We start from the raw sequence: 24,655 nt of genomic DNA on the forward strand, positions 1-24,655 counted from the left end.
GTCTTTGGGATGGGATGCAGATATGTTTCAAAAGCAAACTTAATGCACTCATCTGCAAAGGTGGACTTGTCGTGGCTTTGCATGTCCTTAAAAACCCACTCTTTAACCAAGAAGACCTGGCACTGAAAAATCTCAGTATCTCTTTCATAGTGCATACAAAGCACTGCCCTACTGCGCTTATCCCCCACCGTTAAATAGAGCCTCCATTTCCAATTAGGTGGAATTTTTAATTGTAGAAACACATGGATATGCAGCTGTTTGACAGCATATAGCCAAAATAAAGCAAAGTGTTGGCCCATGACTTTGCTCAAATGTCCGTCCTGAACCCCCATCCCAGGAATTCTGGTTGTGTTCAGTCTTAGTCTGAGGGTGTTAAAAACAGAGTGGGAGGAAAACTCTAATAATTACAGCAAACCCTTGAGAAATAGGAGATCAAAAGTCACGGTACGCCATGGAAATAGATGTACTTTATGGGATGCTGTTAGTCTGCTTTTATAAATCCTCGTGGAAGCTTCTTTCATGACACAGCTCTGCTAGCAGCTGCTTGCAGTGGATTTTAAAGGGTTTCTAGGAAAAAAAAACAACCCATCAACTCTGATTGTAGTGTCTCGGATATACTGGGGGTTGGCAAAGCAGGTATTTTTGTATTTGTCATTGCTCCTGGAGTCATCGGTGCTCACTTCCAAAGGATGTGTGGAACCGGAGAATGCAGGGACAGAGTATCGAGTAATGCTGTAGGCTGAATAAGCAGTGCCAAAACATTGTGTGGAAAGAGCATTTTCCCAAACGGGAGCCATCTTCTTGCAACAGCCTGCTTGCACTGCAGGTGGCAGTTACCTGTGGGGCAGCAGGTAGGCAGTGCACTCACATCAGAGTATCTCCTTTGGGCGCAGTACCACTTTGCTGTCACAGCTGTTCACAGGTGTAGACTGGCTGTCACTCTCCCAAATAACTTGCAGACTAACCTGACAGAAAGGCAATGAAGTTACAACTGCTCAGTCTAAAGCTCTTTACACCATACAGAATTTTCCCAGTAGCTTGAAAAAAGTGGCTGAATTCAAATGTGCTTTCTCATAAACTGTCTTTTGCTTTACTTAGAAAGTTAGGCTGAGGGGAGAGGAAGCAGGAGAAACAGTATAAACACCAAGCAGGAGTTTGGATAAACAGACTTCTTTCAGGTTTCTTCAGCTGTTCCCCGGCAGTGAAGGTAACCCATCTTTTTTTTCATCTCTTGCAGGAAGTCCAAGGGAAAGCCAAATGGTAAAAAGCCAGCGCCGGAAGAGAAGAAACTTTACCTAGAGCCAGAATACACAAAATCCAGAATTACCGACTTTGAATTTAAGGAGCTGGTGATGCTACCACGAGAAATAGACCTCAACGAGTGGCTCGCCAGCAACAGTGAGTATTTTCATCACACAGCCCTTGAGATTGCTGCCCACGCCCAAGTAGGCATTCATTCACCCGTCTGTTTTGTTTTGTTTTTTACTGTTTTCAGCACTTAGAAAAGCACGCAATGACTATTTATGCTTACTGCATAATGCGTGTCATTATACCTTGAATAGTAATTAAGCTGTCTTATACACACCAACCGTGCTTCAGCACCGGGGAGGCTGGGTGCATTTCTTCCTTCGTCTTCCTTTGGCACCAAGGGCATTAAAGTCTCTAATGCTCTTTTGAGGGCCATCGCTTCCCCTTCTGACTGCTCAGCTAAACGTGCAGCTCAGCACATTTCTCACTCAAGCTGTTGGTCTTCCAGAAGCGCTGTAAAAATTGTAGTTTAGTACGGTTCTTATGAAAGCTCAGTGATGCTCACAAGCAGAAGTCTGGGAGTCTTTTGGTTAGATTTCTGCTCTCCATTCCATCCAAGCTTTGGTGGAATTACTGTGAATTTAAGCTGAAGTCAGGCTGGGATTCAAAAGATGTGACCAACTACTGTAATTGAGCACTGTATCAACACATCTCAGTTCTGATGTATTTCCTTGTCCTGCTGTTTCATCTGCCATTCTAACTGCAGCTGTGACCCAATGTTTATTTTTTCCCAATAGAATGTGGCAGTAGCAAGAAACCACTTGGATCTGTGTTAGAAAAGTTTATGGTGGCTCCTTAAGAAAAAGTGAGGGGTCCCACAGTATTACAATGTTAATATCTCAGGAGATTTGTTAGAAGTAACAGTGTTGTAGTTTTCATGTTGATTTTTCTCCAGGGAGATATGTTATTAGGACTGTTAATGTTGTTTTGTAGCCACTGTTTTGTAGCTACCATTTTAAGTCTGACTTCAAAAGAATGCAGAAAATTGTTTGCCTTCAGCTTGTAACAGAGCATTCTGCTGCAAAGGTGAGGCTGATGACAGAGACACTTTCCAGTCTTGCTGCTTTGTGAGTAATAAGCACTACGAGCCATCAGCTCTTTCATCTTAAATCAAAACAAGAGCTTTCATTCTCTGTACCTCTTTGTTTTGCAATTCATCATTAGACTCATTTAACTAAATCATGTTTAAGTATGTATGCAAGCTTAAGACGCTGAGGTCACTTCACTTGATCTATTTAAATAATTGTCGGGAGGGCAACCGGTGTTTGAAAGTATTTTATTTCTGAACTTCTTTCCTTTGTGTTTATTTTACAGCAACAACTTTCTTTCATCACATCAACTTACAATATAGTACAATCTCAGAATTCTGTACAGGAGAGTCGTGTCAGACCATGGCAGTGTGCAATACGTAAGTCACTATTTACTACTACAGGGTTTCCACAAAGCCTGGAGAGGAGCTTGGGGGAGGATATTGGAATTAGGTGGCACGGGGCAGGCAGATCTCTTCGCTCAGTAAGGACATGGCAGCTGGGCATCCTTTTCCCTCTTGTCTGCTAAAGGTGGTGGTGTTGTGAAGGACTAGGAGGACTGGATCTTTGACTGTTCAGAGCTGGTTTTATAAGGTCAGATCGGAGAGGCAAATTACCGTGGGTGCAGCCTACAGGGGGAGGGGAAGAAAAAAGAGAAAACTGTCCTTACTGGTAACACCACTGAGATGCCATAGAAGGCAGAGAAGGATGAATGAGTTGTGAAAATGTCAGGGTGTGCTTTCTGATAGCTGGAATGCTGACAGAGCACCAGGCTGCTGACAGCTGACCTCTGGCCTGACGTGAGCCACTGGCTCTCTGCCGGAGCCCCTGGGAGCAGAGGGCACAAGTGGCAGCTTTGCAGAGAGTACACAAAATGCTTTGGATTGGCACTTTCTCTCTGCAGGACTTGGTGCGCTTGGTAAGCGTTGACTAGATGTTGCATCTGATAGAAGCCTTCGTAGTTGTCCTGTGTATGGTGAATATAAGAAAAATTTGCCATAAACTCCTGCTCTTGATTAGCACGGTCCAACACAATGGAATATGAGATCCACTTGATTATGAATAAGCCTGTTGTTTGGGTGTTGTTTTGTCTCCAGCACGTGTTGATAGTCCTGTTCTTTTCTCCTCTTGCATTTACTGGGATTAATATAGTTGAGATGGATTTTAAAACCCAAGACTGATCAGTTAGTTAATGCTATAGTACGTCAAACAAACATCCTAGAGAATGTGTGGAACAGAAGCAGGGCTCTGTATTGTATCCTAACGAGAATTACGCAGTGCTTAACAGGAATCCTTGCTTTATGCACCAGGCTATCTGTACGCTTGAAATTAGTATCAGGGCCTGCCTTTGACAGTGCTCTGAAGAGCACAAAGTGTATGGAGGATATTTTTGTGTGTATAAGTTGAAAAGATAACTGTCAGTAGAGAATGAAAAGCCATGTTAAGAGGCTCTGAAAGCAGGCTGGAACAGAAAGTAAAAAAATCTCTACTGGACCCAGATTTTATCAAAAGTAGACAACGTGTCTCTCACAAAGTGGTGGTGATCAGTAAGAGAGTATTTCATTGAGTCTCACTCCCAAACTTTCTCATGTTTGTATTATTAATGTAGTATTGGCTGTCCAAGGAACTTGTCTTAACCGTTAATCTAAAACTAGGAAGTAGTAGGTAAGAGGAGGTGGCAGTGAGAAGATGGGTCACTGCTGCTCTGTTCTGCTGTAGTGAACCTGTAAGCAGATTATGCTGCAGAATAAAGCAAGGAAGTGCCTCTATGTGGCTTCAGCTGCAGGCTGTATTTTTAGTGGTCAGGACTGATAGCACAATGTTCCTGTTCCTATCCTTTGTTCAGGAAAATGGAAAATGACACTATTAGGGAATAACAGGAAGCATGTCTATGCTTGGGTGAAACACTTGAAATGGTTTCTGTTTAGCAAAATGGTATCCAATTATTTTCCTGTACTTGGAAGCAGATGACTGAGGCATGTTTGCAAACTGCAGGCTTCATTTTTGTTCTTTTATGGAGCATGGGCTCACCCATGCAGGTCAGCCTTGAGGGCCCTGTTTATAACTGTGTTCTCCAAATATCTCCAATGGCAATTCTGCATTGCCCTTACTTGTACGTTCTGCCTTTCCTAGCTGCTCTCACATGGATCATGCAGAACTGCCCCATTGATGCATACTTGTTCATCTCCAATTAGGAATATGACAAAGCCAGATGTTCCCCCCACTTTTTATTAAAAACAAAAACCGTGCCCTAATGAAGGTTAAGCAGATGAGTGTTGTGTTGGAGAAACCACAGCTGATCAGATGTATTGTGCCTCTGACTGTTCTGCAGTATGTATAGTGTATTACAGAAGCATTAGAGCCAGTTGCTGATTAACCTCATAGACCTGGATGTGACCGTCTGTAACTGCGATCTGTTTGTTGAGGCAGTCTGGAAATAGGCAGTGTGTACCCCTGTGAGGCTGTCACTGAACTCCAGTGTTCTGTAAGTAAGGGCTCAGTTTGCCGCTTAGTTCAGGGCTGACTCCAGTAGTTCAGTACAAAGTTATGCCTCTCGTTCCTCCGGTGTGCTTTACCTGCCCTGTTTCCTCAGGCATGGTTTGGATCTGTCCTGGTGTTACCTAAGCAAAGTGTGCATTAAACGGTGGAGATGTAAAACTAATGTGACAGAACAGGTTGCTGGGGAAGTTGCTTTGCATCCAAGCTTACTACAGGTACTCAAGTTTAGAGGATGAGATGGCAAAATGAAGCCGAGTTGCACTTAAACAAGTGAGGTAAGGGTTGAATGTGTCAGAGACATCGCTATCAACTGCCAGTGGGCAAAGGGCAGCATCAGAACAATGTCAGTGAGAGGGGATCGCACAGCAAGCAGTGACCAAAAGAGCGGAGCTGCGAGGGAGGGGAATGGCAACGAAACCCACAAAGGCAAGTGAGCATAAATGGAGCACACATAGACATGGTGATGGATAAGCACAAGGGTGATGGGAGGGCATATACTCACACACGTAGTGACCGGCTGTCACGCAGCACCACACTCACACATGAAGTGATGGACAGCCATACAGGCACACACTCACACACACAGTGACAGATAGCCACACACACACCACACTGACACACATAGTGACAGGCAGCCATGCAGCACCACGCTTACACACACAGCGACAGGCAGCCATACAGGCGCACACACACATTGTGACAGACAGCCACACAGGCACCACACTCACACACATACTGACGGACAGCCATACAGGCGCACACTCTCACATCGTGGCTGTCACGCAGCTCCACACTCACACAGTGATGGAGGGCCACACACACCGCACTCACACACACAGCGACAGACAGCCATACTGGCGCACCCTCACACACCCAGCGACCAGCTGTCACACAGCACCACACTCACACACACAGTGACATACAGCCACACAGCTGCACACTCACACACATAGTGACGGATAGCCACATACGCATCACACTCACACACATAGTGTCAGATAGCCACACAGGCACCACACTCACACACATAGTGACAGGTGGCCACACAGGCACCACACTCACGCATAGTGACGGACAGTCACACACACCACACTCGCACACATAGTGATGGAGGGCTACACAAACACACCACCCTCACAGACGTAGTGATGGACAGCCCCACATGCACCACACTCACAAACGGTGTGACAGACAGCCACACAGGCACCACACTCACACAAATACTGATGGACAGCCACACACGCACTGCACTCACACACGTAGTGATGGAGGGCCATACACACACTGCACTCACACACATAGTGAGGGGGGGCCACACAGGCACCACACTCACGCACATAGTGACGGACAGCTGCACATGCACCACACTCACACACATGGTGATGGACAGCCACACACGCACTGCACTCACACACATAGTGACAGTTAGCCACACACACACCTCGCTCACACAGTGACAGAGGACCACGCAGCACTGCACTCCCACACATAATGACTGGATGTCACTCACGCACTCTCACACCCTTTTAGTGATCATTGGCTACAGACACAAATACTCATAGCAGCCTCCCATGCAGGTACACAGACACTCACATTCTTACACAGGCCCCTTAATGTACACCCCTTAATAGTGGCACCGTGGCTCACTTCGTTCTTGTTACACTTTTTATTGTTTTTGTAATAGGTTTTTTTTCTGTTACGTCCTTTCTTCATTTCTTCCTGCCATTTTTGACAGAGCTGTGATCTCCATTCCACGTCCCCACTGCAAGAGCTCAACATTGCCTAAATCAAAATCTGTGTAATGTGAGCAGTTTTTTTTTTATAACTGCTTTTAAATGTCTGTTTTCGTGTCCTTTTTGCTTCTCCTTTGTTGCCTACCATGGCACGGTATTGTCACACTGCCAGCAGTGCACTGCAGTTTGCTTTCTGTGCCCCACTGCGCCCTTTGGTGGCCCCAGCCTTGAGATAATTCAGCGTGAGTGGGAGCTGCTTACCGTGCTGTCATGGAATGCCAGGGCCACCTCCCTTTCTCCAGGATCCATCCACGTTGTGTTCACAGCTCTTTAAACATGAGGAAGACAAATAATTTTACCTTAACTCCAGTTACTCAGATTTGGTTTTGCACCTATGGGCAACTTTGAACTGCACTGTTTCATAGTTGGTTTCTCCAGCCTGAGACAAATGATAGTCCTGTCTGCTCTTGGGTCTTTCAAGACCCAAAGTCACTCCGAGAGGTGCCCAGGACTGTGCTTCTCCAGCTTAAAGCTGGACTAGACTAAGGAAACAGACCTAGCTTAGATTTGCACAGTATGTTGCATAGTTAATTCTTTATACGTGGACTGTATAAATGAAATAAGCAGCGATGAACAGAGTCCATGCCAAGTTTCAATGCCTGACATAGTTTTTTTATGCCTGATGTTTTCATCCTCTTTCTCACATTTATGCCCTTTTGCAGGCAATAATGGAGAGACAAAGCACCACATGCTAAAAATGAGCTGAACTCGTTTTCAGTTGTCTCTCCCCTTGAAGTTGGAGCTTACATCTGCACTCTTTCCTCCAGTCTTCATATGGCCCAGCATGAGTTTACTGTCATCACATATCATTACTGCCCTCACACCAGCAGCCCTCAGGTCCCTACTGAATCTTTCTGGGCAGTGAAAACACACTGTAAATTACAGCTTTTCAGTCACTGTGTAACATTTTTCTTTAGTGGCACTGTCAGAACTATTTCGATTGTCAGTATGTGTAAAACTCCCCTTTCTAAGTGTCACCTACAGGTCCTTACAGCTCAACACGGATTAGTCCTGTTAGGCAGAGAAAAAACATTTAATCTGTTTTCTCCCAAGGAGGGGTAAGAAACAAGTATCCAGAGGTGGTTAAACAGCACAGTGAAGAAAGAAACATGTTGCAAAGGAACTGAAAGGAGCAATACAATGTCTTTCTCATCCTTCTCATAACAAAATAGTCCTCTTGGACTGTTTGAAGTAAGAGTTCAGGTACTGGAACTTGGATGACTCAAATGTGACACTGACAAAAGACACAACTTTTGGCCCACTTCTTTATCTGTAAAACATTTCTTACTGTGCACACCTAATGCAGTGAATAGCTGCTTTTGGTGACAGATGTTTTAATTAACCATGATTTAAAGAAACCAAAAAAGAGGGAACAAAACTTAAGTACTTTTTTGGCCTTCAGATGCCTTTCTCAAGTATCTGTTATTAAGAGAATGTTTCTGTTCTGATGGCTGTAGCTAATCAAGATGATTATGGCTAAGAGATCAAGTTCAGGCTGCTTTTCAAGAGCCTCACAATATGCTTATGGTCCCATTCCTTTTAAAATCCCACAGAATTATGCCCTGGTGGTAGAGTCAAGTGTTAAAACCAAATGTTTGTGGATTTTGGAAACAAAGGAGTAGGGGTCTAAGGCACATGGTTAGGGATGTCCAAAAGGGTCATGAAAAGATTCCCCAGATGCTATTTTGGATCAGGATTTGTTAAAAACACTCCCAAGTGCCTCAGAGCTTTTTCAGCCTGGTGTTTTGGAGCCACCTTCTGTCTGCTTAATAATATTGCACTACCATTTTAACTGCTTTGTGTTGCTATACAGCAGATCTCCTGTTTATACTTTTTTCTTTTTTTAAAGGCAACAACAGTAAAATAGTTATAAGGTGCCTTCCTGTGCAGCTCTGTAGGCTGTAGACGCTCAGTCTATTAGGGATAAATAGTTATTGCTGCCTCACCAGAGCAACTCACCTTGGAAACTTGTCAGCAGGCTTTCTGGGCTCGTTGTTACTTCCCTGTGCTCTGGACTAAGTTGATGGGGAGAGGCAAACCTGACTAACAGAAATTTAGGGCTTTTGATGTAGAAGAATATTCTGAAGTCAATCTCATCTGTGGCAGCTACGATTGACTTTAGTAATGTTGCAGTGATTTTATATTATTTAGAAACTAACCTCTTAGGAGTTCAGCTCAGGATCCAAGGTGCAGTGTTGTGACGCTGTTGGTTCTCTCCACAGACAGTACTACTGGTATGACGAGCGGGGGAAGAAGATCAAATGCACTGCTCCTCAGTACGTTGACTTCGTCATGAGCTCAGTGCAGAAACTTGTGACAGATGAGGACGTCTTTCCAACAAAATACGGTACGCTTACCTTTGGACAGGTGCTTCATATGGCTCTTTGTAGATGCTAAAAAAGGAAGGTGAAAGTTGACATTGAGCTTATATATTAATACCAGATAGCTTCCATAGTATATTTTTAAGGGGTTATTTTACTTTGGGTTCATTCCCACAGTGTCAAAGAATTACACTTTTGGCATACGAACAGGGATGAAAATCTCCCAGTCCTGCCCCCTTGACTAATATTTCACCATTGGTGCATCTTCTTCTTTAAGTGTTTTGAGGTCTTCCAGGAAGCAGTCTTTGTTCAGAGAGAACAGTCACTATGTGGGTATTAAATGCAGCGTGTTGCCAGTAAAATTTAACCTTGTTATTACCTTTTCTTTTAGAGCCCTGATGCATTAAGTGGAAAATAAATTGCATTGCCAGCAACACGGCTCCTCTTCCTTGCCTAATGTGGCTTTTTCTTCCTCAGATTGTTTAGTCTCCATTCCCCTCCAAAGATTAAATAAGAACATGGTTTTTCAGGACTGAAAAACAACAGAAAAGTAATTTTCAGTCAAATTTGTATCTTAACAAGACAGCATTCCCTTCAATTAAGGGAAAAAAGGCTGATACCTGCAGAGCAGAAGTTATTGTAGATAGGCTTAATCAGGAAAAAAAAGTAGCTGGTTTCTTAAATCTCTTTACTAGGTATCTGGGGAACTAGGGTATTACACTATTTTTGTAATGGCATTTACTTAGAAAGAAGGCATTGCCTAGTAAACTAGCAGCAGATAGGGCTGTTATTTTAGTGGTTTTTAATATGCTAATTCAAAAGAGCAATGAGGGCCTTTCGTCTAAGTGATCTGTCAGTGTGGCCAAGACACACTATAGACCGTAACATACTTCTTACTGTCCATCATGCACAGAATGGCTGCTTTCTATTTTTTTTCTTACCTCACTTTCACTGTCAGCATCACAAGCAGTAGTTGTCCAATAAGTATCTGTTACAGCGAGGGCACAGTACTGCTCCAGCAATCGTAATTCAGACTGCACCTGACAGAAGGCATCTGGTATCCTTTCATTACTTTTCTATTTGATAACATTTCAATAACGAAATAAGGGAAGTCTGTCACATACCTTAGCTTCCACGTCACAATCTGTGAATAGGACTACCAGATATACTATGTGTTTCCAGCAGAAAAATATGCTAGTCCTGAACAAATTATGTAAGAACCCTGAATAATCTCTCAGTATTTCCTACAGCCAGTAACAAAAAATGATGTGATTTAGAGACATTACATTTTCTTCCTGATTTTTAACCTTAGGGTTTAAAGTCATAGATCACAGAATCATAGTCTTAACTTTAAGTGAAAACGCTTCAAACCGTACGTCTTCAAGGTGAGCTAGTTGTGCTTACCCAGGTTTGCCAGAATAAATGCTGCTGTAGGACTCGAGGTGACTGGCTGGAACTGCTACCGTGTTTCTGTCTTCCTTTCAGGCAAAGAATTTCCGAACTCATTTGAGTCCTTAGTGAAGAAGATCTGCAAGTACCTGTTCCACGTGCTGGCCCATATCTACTCCTCACACTTTAAGGAGACTTTGGCACTGGAGCTGCACGGACACTTAAACACGCTCTACACACATTTTATCCTATTCATCAGGGAGTTCAACCTGGTGGACCTTAAAGAGACCACCATCATGGACGACCTCACAGAGGTCCTCTGCAGCAGCAGCGGAAGCAGCAGTAATGGGAGCGGCAACGGGAGCAGCAACAGCGCAGGAGCACAGAACCACGTGAAAGAGAGATGAGCCCTCCTACAGGATCAAAACTAACATTAAAAACAATATTATATATTATGTGTGTATGTGTATGTATACGTTCAGATATACATACAGGCATATACAGCTATGAAAGCTGAAAGAAATTATGCTGCCACCACAGGACGTGTAGTCATACGGGACTGTATGGAGCTTTGGTTTAATGCGCCACCTGGCGAGAAGTTGCACCAATTTTATTTTATTTTCTGTCCACTCCTCCTTTTACCTATTCAGATGGATGGTGAGTGCTGTTTTTAGAGAAGAGCCAAGCCTGAGAGTGGGGCCACTCTTATTTCTTTGTTTTGTTTTGGTTGTTTTGGTTTTTCTTTCTTTGGTCTTGAGTGCAAGCCCTCCATCTTCTGAGGATGGTGGTCTTGCCATTTTAAAAATACCTATTATATTATAAGAAGTGACTTTTACTTTGAAGTGGCTTAAAATGCAGATTTGTTTGGGTTTCTGGGGGGGCGGGGTGGATTTTTGGTTTGGTTTTACATAGACTGCCCCTGACCCCTGCCAAAAACTTCCCAGTTGAGTGCATCTTGCCCTTTGCTAGCTTGGAATGGGAAGAAACTCCTGGCTTGACTAGAGTAGCAACTAGGGGCTTGCTACGTGTTGAGAGTGGGCATGATTCTCCAGTTGTTACATCTACTTGGTCACAACATGTGAATGTGCAAGAGGATCCACAAGCCTTTCTGCTTACTGCTCCTACAACATATATGCTCTCTTCCCTGCTCCCTCCGCCTCCTCTTTTTATTTATAAAGATGTGCCTGGGAAAAGAATAAGATCACCGGTCTAAAACCAATGTGCGAGAGCCACCACCACGTGTTTCCCATTGAATGGAGGCCCGGGGAGGGAGGAGAAGGGCACACTGAGTCCGTCACCGCCTGTGCTAGAAAGATGGCTGTTGGCATAAATTTATATTGTTGGCTTATTTTAGTTCATCTGTTCTATAATAATAAAAACAAATCTATCAGCCATGAGCTTTGTTGTTGTGTTTGCAGCGCCAAAAGTCACTGGAGCCCCACCCTAAAGCTTCCCTTTCACCGACTGAACGCTCTGGTTGTCAACCAGCTTTATAAACAGTTCTTTGTCTTCCACCCTGTAAGCTAGCATTTATCATCAATTCTTTGTCTTTTCTGGTACAGCTAGGAGTCTCCTCTCCCCAGGTAAACTTGCAGACTCCAAGGATAAGGATCACATAGAAGGAAACAACTTTCCTGTTAGTACACACTTTTAAATTCTTGATATCTAGAATGCTCCTGGATACTTCGCAGCAAATACAGTATCAAAGTATCAGCATTAGTAACATTACTCACTTTTTTCCCGTGAATTCTGGCACTCCAGATCTCCAGTTGGGAAAAAGCCACATTTGGCTTGTGACTGTGCTTCTACCAAATCTGTAGCAAACAGTCTTTGTGAATTGTTCGTTACTGCTTCTAAGGTATTTACATCATTAGTAACTGACACAGCATGAATTCGAGAAAGGCTTCCTGAATAAGTTCTTTAACTGCATTAGAAGTCAGTAAGAAAGGGGAGATGGAGAGAAAGCACAAGAGCAATGAGAACAATTTCACAGAGAAAAGACAAGGAAAAGCACAAGCAAAGAGGCAGAAAAAAAGCACAAGAAAAAAAAATGATGAAGTAATATAGAAGAGCAACCACAGGAAAAGGAAGGGAAAAAAGTGTAAACAAGAATAATGGGAAGAAGTTATAAACATGAGGGGAAAATAAGAGCAAAAAGGCATGAGCACAAGAAAAGGGAAGCAGAGAAACAAGTAAGAGAAAACAACCTTTGTTAGCCCAGAGGTGTCACCTTTCGTTTGTACTGTGGGTACCCAGTCAATCAGCAGGCAGGTGAGCTGCTGTCCTGCTGACCCGCTCACCCAGATCATAGAATGGCCTGTGTTGAAAAGGACCACAATGATCACCCAGTTTCAACCCCCCTGCTACATGCAGGGTCGCCAACCACCAGACCAGGCTGCCCAGAGCCACATCCAGCCTGGCCTTGAATGCCTCCAGGGATGGGGCATCCACAACCTCCTTGGGCAACCTGTTCCAGTGTGGCACCACCCTCTGGGTGAAAAACTTCCTCCTCATATCCAACCTAAACCTCCTCGTTTCAGTTTAAGACCATTCCTCCTTGCCCTATCACTATCCACCCTCATAAACAGCTGTTCCCCTTCCTGTTTATACGCTCCCTTCAAGTACTGGAAGGCCGCAATGAGGTCTCCCCGGAGCCTTCTCTTCTCCAAGCTAAACAATCCCAGTTCCCTCAACCTTTCCTCATAGGAGAGGTGCTCCAGCCCTCTAACACAGCCTGTTTGAGTGCAGTCTTTCCTCACCACATCCTTCTGCTACTGCCACCACATCCATACGCAGGTGAAAATTCCCATTCTCTCTTCATTCAATGGTCTGAGCCTTCCCATAACAACTCCCTACAATCATGTCTGAAGGGAAAAAATTGTCTCAGTCAGCAGAAGCTATCAGAACAACTGCATGTGTAAGGGCCCTGTACTTCTGTACTTACCACCTGCAGTGACAGCAGGCAGCAGAGATTAAGGTAAAAAAGCAGCAGTGAGTACAACAACCCAAATCCAAACATTCCCGGTAATTATCTACTTGTAAAAAGGCATTTGCAGTCTTAAAGAAGGGCACTTAGTTAGAAATGAAATACATCTGGGAAAGGTTGCCTTGAACAAGAGGCAGTTCAACTCTGTAAACCAATTTAGCTTCATGTTGTGAACTGAAACCTGAGAGTCATAATTATCAAACAGCAAAAATGGCCATACCTTACCTTTCCATAGGAAAGGCTGACAGCACCTAGTATGCCAGGAGCCCATGCCTTGACAAAGAGCTGCAAACCACTAAATCAGCTGCCAGGAAAACAGCGAAGTACCGCACAGCGTCTAGAAAAGCCAGGTGTTGCTCATGGCAGCTGTCCTGAGCTTCATCTGCAAATTTTACATTTGTGAAGTACAGAAACTTCATCTAGCATAGTAATTTTTTTTAATATATTTTACAACCAGCTTATGAGAAAACAAATAATCTGACTTCAGCGTGGCCCACCCTGCTGCTTTTAACAGTAGGAATAAGGAAAAACACTGAAATAAGTGCCAACGTGAACATTCTTCTTGCCAGGAGTAAACATTACTGTAAAGATCAACCTCAAAGTGTCTATGCACATTTCAGTGGTTACTGAATTACACTGTAATAATGTAATGGTAAAGAGCCTGGGCGATGCCACTGAAGCCTACCAGTGACAGCCTATGCCCACAGCAGTTCACCAAGCAGCCAAACTGAGTACAAGAACAGCCCAAATCCCTTTGCATCTAAAGGAGGGCGTTAGGTCTCAACACAGAATTGTCACATAACTACTTTAAGTAAGGGTGCTTCGTAAACTGATCAAAGTGCTGCTGAAACAACAGAGCCACCTCCTTATTCCAAGTTCGAACCATCCTCCTCTAAACATCAATTAAGTGCTATGCTATTGTTGCACAGCTGCTACATAAAGCAGAAGAAACAAAAACTGCCAGAAGAAACCTTCTGAGCTATTGTCCCTGCACAGATGCCTTTTGAAGGCTTTGTCTCATTAGATAAACTCCCAGCTTTAAACTTGCCACTGCAGAACCCCTAACAAATCTCCAAGCCTGTAACAACAGCAACATGAGCTCAAGCCATCACAGACTAAAGGTGTTCCCTTAAAAGTAGTTGCACGTATGTTTTGTGGGGTTACATTCCCTGACCAGCTTTGTGCCCACTCCACGAAGTCCCAGAAGCAGCAAGACAAACCGAACTGAACCAGGCATCATCTACTTCAACCCAGTAAAGTCATCTCTACTCCCCTCTTTCTTGCCTGAGAATTGCAGTAAGTCACCAAGGCAGAAATCCCGCAGAGCACTGAGCCATTTTACATACGAGCACCAACCTTTTAGCCACGTATGTTAAGAGAAATCAATCTTGCTTCTTACGCAACACTTCCTTGATGAGCATAAGTAAATAGAGAGAGACTCTGGCTCTGAGGTACCCTCACTGCTAGCCAAACATGCTCACACTGAAGAGCTGGAACTGCTCAAGGGTCTGGAAGGGGTTACTGTCAGGTAATGATTTCCTCCTGCACGTTAGCTGAAGACTAGAAGAAACAAGTAATCCCATGGAAGAACAAACCAGCTTTGTGAGAGCTTACCAAGTATGCTGGTCTTACACAGCCATGCTTCATCAAACAAGCCCTCACTCACGCCTGCCATCTTCTAGCTTGCCTCAGCCAACCCTCAGTTCTCCATTAACAGAACAATTAGAAGCCAGAAATACTCATCCAAAACTGAGGACAGAGAAATAGGTTGTCTTATTCTGCCCAAACCTACTACAATAGAATGCACTCAGTGTGGCTGCCAGCTGTGCTGCTGGGGCCCAAATATTTGCCCAGCACCTGCGGAATTCCAAGACAGATCTGTACCTTTACCTGATACTGATATAAGCAGTACAAACAAATCCTGACATACCAGATGGAGCTGAAGAAATGACATTAACAAGACACCAAGCAGCTGGCAAAGCTCTGTCAGTGTGCTTATGGGGGTCTCCATTCTCTTCACAGACAGCAGCGGAACCACTCAGGCTGTGACATGAACTGTTGGGCTTCTCAAAGCGATGTCAGTGCGTGGTTCTGAGAAAAACTGTTGTGGCTGAGCACCCAGACTGGAAGTTCTCTCATCTCTTCCAGACAGCCTTTTGTGGCTCTGAGCTAGAAAGCACCTAGAATGCTCCTGATGTCAGGTTCAATTCTATCCTTACTTCTCCACTGAAGTTTTACCATCTGCTAATTCTTTTCATTTTACCTATGAGAGAGTCATTAAAATGCCCTGAGCCACGTAGCTGTACACCAGCTTGGGCAGCTAACATTCTCTCACAAAGTAATGCAAGGTCCCTCACATAGAACTGCTCTTTTTTCTGGTCCCCAGATAACTCAAAAGAACGAGTACAAAGCGCATGGGCTCGGCAGCCTTTCTGCTCAGCAGCTTAGACGGAAAGTTCATAGAATCACAGAATTGTCAAGGTTGGAAAAGACCACTCAGATCGTCTGGTCCAACTGTCAGCCCATCACCACCGCACCCACTGAGCCACATCCAACCACATCTGACAAAGCACTTAGGCTTCTGTGAAAAACCACTGCTTCACCTGATGTTAGGAAGGCTTAAAAGACATGTCCAAAGCAAGTACTGCCTTTAGGGACTACAAAAGGAAACCTGAACAGGAAAACAAACCAGCCTTCTAAGCACCACAGGGCCCCAAACAAGCAGTTCAGGGATCCCCCATCAGGGCAGACATGCAACTACTTACATAGGACAATGCAGAACAGAAGCAGAAACCGATACTGAATTTCATTTACATGAAATCTGTATAAAATCCTTAATATAAAGAATCACTGCATTCTTTTCAAGCAGGTTTTGTGACATTTAACAATTCCGGAAAGTAGACTTAATCCTTGTGGCTACAAAAGCTGCCTCAGTAAGAGCGAAAATCAGAAGCAGAAGACAAATGGTGCCTGAAGATCAGCTGTACCTGCTAGAGCAGAACAGTGAAACTTAAGGATGTTTTCAAGAGAGCACAAATAATAACAGTGAATGTTTAAATTATCTTACTGGTTTAAAAATGGCTTCAAACTAGCTCAGATTAAATCTATGGAACAGGTGTTGTACTGTGATCAGAGCAGCAAGGTCCAAGCATTTGAGAAGGACTGCCACTAGGGCAGGTAGTTCCTTGCACACCTTCAAATGAGATGAGCACCAAGACCTCAATGAAATACTATTCATCATCGCAAACTCCCTCATTTCTACACCAGCAGCACTCACAGCCCGCAGAACTGCAAAGAACCAATACTTGCTTCAACTGCCCTATTGCCCTATTCACCGAGAGAGTGGTGAGGTGCTGGCACAGGCTGCCCGGAGAGGTTGTGGGTGCCCCATCCCTGGAGGTGTTTAAGGCCGGGTTGGATGGGGCCCTGAGCAGCCTGGTCTGGTATTAAATGTGGAGGTTGGCAGCCCTGCCTGCAGCAGAAGAGTTGGAGCTTTGTGATCCTTGAGGTCCCTTCCAACCCAAGCCATTCTATGATTGCACTAGCTGACCCAGCAGGACACAAGCAAGTCCCTCATCTCACTCCCAGAAAGTGGATGTTCAGAAGTAGGTCGCAGGAAAAGCAGTCAGGCACTGCAGACAGACACTGGTAGGCATCCTGCTACCAAACAGCCAAAAGAAGCCAAATGCTTGGGAAGAACGGGATGACACCTACCAAGCCAAAGAAAGCCATGGCAGCAATTCCAAGCTGGACAGATACAGCTCCTTCCACAGGAGATTTACCACTACAAACCCACTACTTGAGTTCAGGGCTTAAGCCAGATCAGCTCCAGCTCGCACAAAGCTCAGTGCTGCGGCACCACGCACACGGTGCCACCTGAATGTCTAATAACATTCAGCCCCTTGCAACTGCAAACTCTTCTGCAACAGCTGTTTGGCACAGAAGAACAGCATGTTTGTATCACGTGCTCAGAGCCACAAACTCCCCCTGCTCACTGACAGGCTGCAGGACAAAAGGCAAAGTTATGACATGCTGCAGGAAAGACCAGGAGATGCTTGGGGAATGAGCCATAGCTGCCCTGCTTCACACCCAGCAGCGCTCAGCCAGAACCTCCCTGCTGAGCAGCTCCAGGCTGCCTGGCTGAAGGACTGTGCTGCAGGAGGCAGCTCAATAGGAGCGTTCTTCAGAGCAGCACAAGAACACATGCTGAGATAGGCCGCAGCTTGTCTCTGCTGCTCACAGTCTCGCTGAAGCACTGGTGCTTGCAGGAGCCCTCAGGACTGGGCAGGATCTGAGCATGGCTTCTTCAGGCTCCACCTTAGGGGTGGTTTGACACCTGTACAAACCTGGCCTTGCTGCACTGACATCCACAGACCACTGAGTGGAACAGATACCCTGAAATCACCTTTCTCCTGCCCGCATGGAGCCCCTGGGCTGAATTTAGTTCAAGGTTGCTATCTCATTACTAACATTGTGGTGTAACCACTGCTTAAACGTGAAAGCAGGACAAACACTGATCCATTCAGGAATTCTGACTGGATTAGAAGCACTCCACACTTCATTATAATCTCCCTGATGAAGGCAAAAGTGAAACTACAGCTGGAGAAGAGAGATTAAAACACCTCTTATAACAGTTTAATTAACAGTTATTATTGGATTTGCATTCATTTCTGATCCAGGTGCTCCTCAAATAAATAGCTCGGGTTCTTTCTAAGAGCATTGTTTCATTTTGCTGGTGAGCGACTTCTAGTCCATGACATGAAAACAGGCTTTTTTCAAAGCCAGGTGTTCATAATGAAGTAAGCTTAAGTAAGCACTCCATCTGCTCATCTCTTTTTTTTTCTTTTTGCCCACTCTGAGCATTTGAGCTGTCAGCTGGTTTCACATAAACCTGGAAGGTTGGGCTCTGAAAGTGATTCCAAGTGCTGTAGCTGGCTCCTGCCTGGGTCACTAACCAAACCAAGTCCCCTCACACCAGCAATATTAAAAGTAAGACTAAGAGCTACAGTGACTTGGTCAAACTTAAAACTGCTACACTCGGACTAAGAAATTTTCTTATATTTTTACTCCTCTACAGTATAAAACACGCAGGGACTGCCATCGTACAAGCTGAGCTGAGGGGAGTAAAGCAAGCCCACTTTCATCTACAAGACTCTTCATTTCAACCTCAGAAGGGAATACTACAAGTCTCAGCCCTCCGCTCCCATGCAGCACAAACCACAAAACCAATCCACACGAGCCCTGTGTTTGTAACAGCACCGAGGAGCTTTTCCCTGAGCAACACCATTTTGTCCCCTTCTTGAAGCCAACAGCTAAATCAGAAAAACCCGAGCGCTTTCCCCGGGACTGTGTGATAATCCAGCAGTTGTGTCAGCTCCCGAGCTCTGAACCTATCAGAGCAAACAAGGGAGCAAAGGGAAAGGACAAAGGCAGAAGAGAAACCTGGAGCCAGCATTATTGTTCATTCAGAGTCAGGTCTAAAGCTTAACCCAGTGAGGGCATTGACCTTATGCAGACTGCCATCAGCTGAAGCAACAACGGTCAGTCTGTCTCTCTTAAAATGTTTAAGTTTGCTTTCAGTGACTCACTGCCATTATCTTTGCCACATCGATTTGACCAACTCAATCTATTCAGTCTTTTCTAATTGTCCCAGTTTAAGCTGGAATCGGGTCAACTTTCTTCACAGTATCTGGTACGATGCTATGCCTTGGCTTAAGGAGAAAAAGTGCTGATCACAAACACAGTGCTGCTTTAGTTACTGCAGGGCAGCGCTGAGCCAAGGACATTCCGGCTTCTTGCACTGCCCTGCTCCTGAGGGGGCTGTGGCTGCACAAGGAGCCAGGAGGGGAGAGCACTTGGATGGCAGAGCTAAACTGCCCAAACGGATGTCCCACACCAAGTGATATCATGAAACACTATAAATGCTGGGGAAAGCTGACTGGGGGGATTGCCACCACCCTGGGACTGACTGGGCATCAGTCACCGGGTGGGCAACACGCGAGTTCCACCTCTTTTTTTGCCCTGATTCTCTTCCCCATCCCACTGGGAGGGCAAGAGGGAGTGAACGGCTGAGTAGTGCTGAGCTGCCTGCTGGGTTACATCACAACACTAAACACATAAATCACAGATATTATTGGCCCTTTTCTAAACATCAAATGGTACAACAAACAATTCCTCCTGCCAGCAACCTTGTTCTGTGTCTGGGTTGCCAGAATGACACCATTTGGGCAGTAGCTGTCATCCCAGCCTATACCAAAGCTACGGAAAGGGCTGCACTGCTCCTTCCTCTGAGTGCTCACACGGCCAGCAGAGCATACACAGCCTGCAGGCACCCCTCCACGGGACGCCCTACCACCGGTCCCTTTGCTGCCTACACAAAGCTCCACGCTCCCCAGGAAACACGCGGCAGCAGCACACAGCAGGGCAGGCACCAGTGGAATGGAAGCGTATCAGCAGCTACCTCAATCCACGCACGGGAACCTCCTCTTGGGGCACCTGTGAGGCAGCAGCACGGCAGGCAGCATTGCCCCACACGGCGTATTTCAGCGCCTGCAAATCAGCGGGTGAGGGCAGCAGATCCAGCAGAGTGCGTCAGCAGCACGTCAGCCTGGAGCCGGGCCAGCTATGGCTGCGCAACCACATCCCACACTCAGCTTTCGGCAGCTCCGGGGAATGCTGCAGGACTTACCGGGCTGCACACCACCAGAAGCTCAGCTTCCCCATCCCACTGCACTCAGCAACAGAGAAAAGAGATCTTTTCCAGTATTCATTATTTGGAGAACAGAAGCACCCAGGGGACCCAGCCATGCACCTATTCTCAGAGTAAGTGGCAATCCTTTGCTGAGCCCGTATAGTCCACACAGAGCACCTGATAAGCCTGATAAAAAGCCAGCATAAGGTGAGGAAAAGCACCAAGATTAACAGCTTCAGAAGAACAAAACAGACCTCAGCTCTCCTAGATGCCTCCTCATTCAGCTGCACCCCAACACCGTGAAGTTTCCCATCAGGTAGAACACAGGCACTGCAAACACCACCCTTACAAATAAACGTACAAGCACACCAGCACTGCTAGCAACAGCACAACAGGCACATCCCTTCTGAGAGGCAGCTCCAGCCCTGCAGCCGGACCTGCTGTGCAACCCCAGAGCTCCCGGCACCCCTGCCCTGCACGCTGCAGTGGCGAAGCCTTGAGGGCAGCTCCAAGCTTTCCTCCTGCTGCCAGACCTGGCTAAGGTGCACAGAGCAGTATCTGCCCAGTCAACAGCTGCTGAGTCATTCCTTGTAAATAAATGATAACTAGGAAAGGCAGATAACTGAGGAAGGCAGATAAAGGGCCGTGCGGTGCCACCTCCACAGGTCACCCTCCTGACCCACAGGCAGGACCTTGGGTGGAAAACAGCTATAGATACATAGTTGATAAATAAGCACAAGAAAATATGCCCACAGAATGCAGCAGCAAACAGGTTCTGTTTTGGCCACAACCCACTGTTATCTCAGTGTGGCTGAGGCAACCATTTGGTCTCAGATTGAGCATCAGCTCCTCCACCATCAGCACTGAGCTCAGTCCCTCGCAGCAGCAAGCCCTGGAAGCCAAAGAGAAGCTAAGCACAGCCACGAGGAAGCAGCAGCACAGAGCTGTGCCTGCTCTGAATGCAATTCTTCATCCAGCCTCTGCATCAAGGGGCTTGCTGGGACACTCCCTCAGTTGTTCCACCCAGGACTAGTACTGCTGGTCTGAGAAATCCACCGGTACCAAGCTGGCTGTACAGTAAGGGATGAGCTATTCAGCCTCCCCTCCACAAGCTTACCAGTTTACACTTCAATGGAAGGCAAGGGGCAGGGAAGGGAAGAGAGCGGTACTATCTTGCCCTCAGATACCTGCTCTTATTTACCTATAGCCCAGTGAAGCTCTCATTCACCCCCTGCATGAATTACTGACAAAGTTACCATCATTGCTGTGCTCCAAACCCAATGGGTAAGGCTAACTGCTATTTGAATCTGCGCTCTGGCTTCCTGCGGGAGAGTAAAGTTCAGCAGTTTAACACCAGGACATCCACAGACACACACATCTGGCTGCAGCCTCTCTCTCTGCAGGCCCACCCCAGGGCCAGTTCTGAGTTCCCCCGGTGCAAGCCAAAGAACAAGCCTAGCTCCTGTGTCACGTACAGCACGTGAATGGCTCACACCAAGATGGCTCCACCTGGAGCCAGTAACCCCGGGGACCCAAGCCACTGCATTTCAGACAAAACGCCTGCTCTCTACTCCTCAGCTGCAATGAAGCAGGAATAGCTGAACACAATTACCTACTGCTTGTACCACACTTCTACTCATGCTCCTCAAAGCCCTCTGGAAGGGAGGCTCACAGCAGAAAGAGCAGCAGGCACACACCAGAACGCTGGCTTACAGCACAGGAGCGGGGGCCAGATATTGGGAGCACATTTCAGACCCAAAGTAAACAAACTCTCACCAGTTCGTGCCTATTTATGCTCTCACTGTGCAAATCAGTGCTAAAACTGAATGCTCCTGGGGAGAGAGAAACATCCCTCTGCACTGCACTGATGCACAGAGACACAGGTCAGGAGCCTTGCATAAATGTGTGCGCCCATAAGTGATATGAAAGTCTCCATCAGGACTCCATTTGAAAAAACAATGCTAAGAAAATGGCATTTTTCACAACCTCAAAGCATTCCTAACTTACAGAGCTCCAGTAGAACTGCCAATGCAACTATCAACTCTGCAGCAAACTGCTGCCAAGCTTCTGCTTCAGAGTGCAGAAATCACTGTTGTCCTATCCCATTTATATACATAACAAGGCCTGATGGAGAGAACAGTCACAAACAGGACTACACCAAAACCTGATTTCAGTTAACTGCAGGGTGCACACCCTGGTGTCGGGTCAGGAGGGCCTTGCTTCAGCCTCATTTCGTCCACTCCGGAGGCTGGCTGTACTTTATGAATGAAGATGTTCACAGAGGATTTATCCAGACAGAAGTCACTGTCTCAATGTGAATACCTTTTCTAGAGCATATGAAACTTTACTGTAAAGTAACTGCTTTTTCTGGTACACTGTTTTTTGTTGTTAGATCTGCAAGCACCCCCTACCTCAAGGCCGGCCCCTTCCCCGGACCTGCTGTGAGCAGCATGGGAGAAATGCTGCCTGCCAGTCTCTCTCGTGTCTGAGCAGGAGGTGATGCTCAGCAGGAGGGCAGGAGCCACAGTAGAGAGCAGGAGGGGGGAACGAGGAGTGAGGAACCAGAATCTCCCTCATCTCCCCGCAGGCACGTCAGGGACTGGTTGCCCTGTGAAGTCGCAAGCAGGGCTGGGAACAGCCAGCAGGAACCCCATCCGACCTCAGCTGCGCTTCTGCCATCCACAGGCAGAGCCATCTTCCCAGCAGTGCCCTGAGCTGCAGCAGCGGCAGAAACACCCTGACCGCACGCGTACTCTTCCTACCGCCAGGGCTGCCGCTCAGAGCCCGCGTCTTCCCTGACCTTGAAGCTGCGTTATCTGCCTTGGCTGCGAGGAGGCGATAATAGCTCCTGACAATAGCAAGAGTCAGCTCTGAGCCGGTGGAACAGGAAATCCCATTTCTCAGACCCTTCAAAGCCTGCCAGCCCGCCTGGCACAGTTTCTCTCAGCAGCACTCAGCAAGATTACAGCACTAAAAATAACCCACACAATAAGTTGTGCATTAAGGAGAAGAAAGGACTCGCCCTCAGCGCGGGTTTCCCTTCCACTTGCGGCCTCCAGTGTCCCCAGCCAGTTGAACTGCTCAGGTTTTGTTCTCCAAATTAAGCAGGAGCTGCAGCTGCTGAAGTGGTTTTAAATAAAATAAGGAGATTAAGGGGCACAACAAAGAGCTAAGACACTTTCCAGCTTTTAAACAAGTGCCTCCCTCCCCTCTCTGTTTTCTATAATAAGAAACTGTGAACTAAATCTGCTTCCTTACCAAAACAGCCTGCTCTTCTTGCAGGAGCCCACGTACAAACGTCACTGTATAACAGAGCTGAAACGAAGCGAAGGTACAGTACAAGTCCTGCAGACAATCGGTGCCTGTGGGCGCTCAGCTACAGCACGGAAGGAAATCGCCAAGCCTGCTGGGTTAAAGGCACCGCCTGACCCAGCAGGAGGGAAGGCGAACCTCCTAACAGCAGGTGCTGGAATTAGCACTACCTGGAGGCATCACACACGTTCTGCTGTTTTAACAAATACGGCTCCTCACCCCTGACCAGCTCAAACCAGTAAAGCTCAGCCATTTGTATCAGATCACTTTCCTTAAAGCCAACCTGAGTGTGGTGAGGAAATTCTTATGCATCACTTGCAAACCTTAGACAATTTGCATTATTGCTGTCAAAAACAACAGGCTTCTTTCTCAGCCCCCAGACTGACTGCACATTGACACGTGGCAATGGGAATTATCTCCACACCTCAGCAGCCTCAGCTGCTCATTTGATGCATGTATACACAATCCATTGCTTATACATACAGCACGTCATGTACTGGTTCGCTTAACAACAGCTCACCTTCAGCACAAACGCATTTTCACATATGCATTATCTAAACAAAATTCACATGCAAGCGTGCGCAGACAAACAGAAAATGCTGACTGGTGTCTTACACACCTTCTTTGTCTTCAATTTGTACTCTGGAAGCGGAACGTCGTGTACACAGGGAATATCAGAGATGAAGGTTAAGCACAGCCAGCGTTTGAGGTACAGAGCCTGGGGGAGGGGGGCTCCAAGGAGAACCGGAGCCCTGAGACGATTGGCACCACAGCAGAACTCAGCTGCTGCAGCTCAGGCACAGGTGTTGCAGCTCAGGGCACCTCAGCAGCCACCACCTGGTGCTGGGATTGGATGAGCTCCCAGCCGGCACCTGGCAGCACAGCTCACCCACGGAGAAAGAGCAAAACCCTCTGCTGCGGCTACTGCCTGCCCTTTGGCTCAAGCTACGCTATGAAACAGGGGGCTCTAGAGTGAAAGTTAAACATAAACCCTCCTCATCCTAAAGAACGATCTCTCCTATGCACTGACAGCGACAATAAAGCATCAAACAGCTGCAGACTGAAGTAGAACGGAATCGTAGAATCCTTAAGGCTGGAAAAGACCACCAAGATCATCCAGCTCAGCCACCAACCCACCGTAACTGTCCTTCTTGGACCCTTTCCTTATCTGCACGCAACTGTTTTCCTTCTACCGTTTCTTCAGGGCCAAAAAAGGCAGAATAAACACGGGTAGGCTCTAAGCGTGAGGTCCTTCCCTTTGCAAAACCATTTCCTTAGAGCACGTGGAGACCGTCACAGAGAGAACTGAGGAGGACCACAATCACACA

General features: G+C 46.3%; 1 protein-coding gene and 1 long non-coding RNA gene across 10 annotated transcripts in view; one reads left to right on the plus strand and one right to left on the minus strand.

Moving 5' to 3' along the window:
- The window catches only part of MOB2 (MOB kinase activator 2), a 112,323-nt gene extending 100,588 nt beyond the window's left edge, over window positions 1–11,735 (plus strand). For all 8 annotated transcript variants that reach the window (XM_015286690.4, XM_046942291.1, XM_004941450.5 and 5 more), the window contains 4 exons: window positions 1,238–1,398; window positions 2,623–2,716; window positions 8,851–8,975; window positions 10,435–11,735. In XM_015286690.4, the coding sequence (XP_015142176.1) occupies window positions 1,238–1,398; window positions 2,623–2,716; window positions 8,851–8,975; window positions 10,435–10,745 (691 nt within the window). In that variant the 3' untranslated portion in view covers window positions 10,746–11,735. The remainder of the gene's footprint in view (window positions 1–1,237; window positions 1,399–2,622; window positions 2,717–8,850; window positions 8,976–10,434) is intronic.
- Window positions 2,569–23,400, minus strand: LOC107053405. Of its 2 annotated transcripts, XR_006939443.1 has the most exons (6): window positions 19,785–23,400; window positions 10,354–10,765; window positions 9,329–9,481; window positions 8,788–9,021; window positions 6,830–6,896; window positions 2,569–2,965 (listed from the first exon to the last, which is right to left on the minus strand). It is a non-coding gene; the product is annotated as an uncharacterized LOC107053405 (long non-coding RNA). The 2 variants fall into 2 exon arrangements; XR_006939442.1 differs by lacking the exon at window positions 2,569–2,965 and having other exon boundaries at window positions 5,505–6,896.
- Window positions 23,401–24,655: the final 1,255 nt, after the last annotated feature.

The sequence above is a fragment of the Gallus gallus genome, chromosome 5, assembly GCF_016699485.2.
Source record: "Gallus gallus isolate bGalGal1 chromosome 5, bGalGal1.mat.broiler.GRCg7b, whole genome shotgun sequence".
Classification (NCBI taxonomy): domain Eukaryota; kingdom Metazoa; phylum Chordata; class Aves; order Galliformes; family Phasianidae; genus Gallus; species Gallus gallus.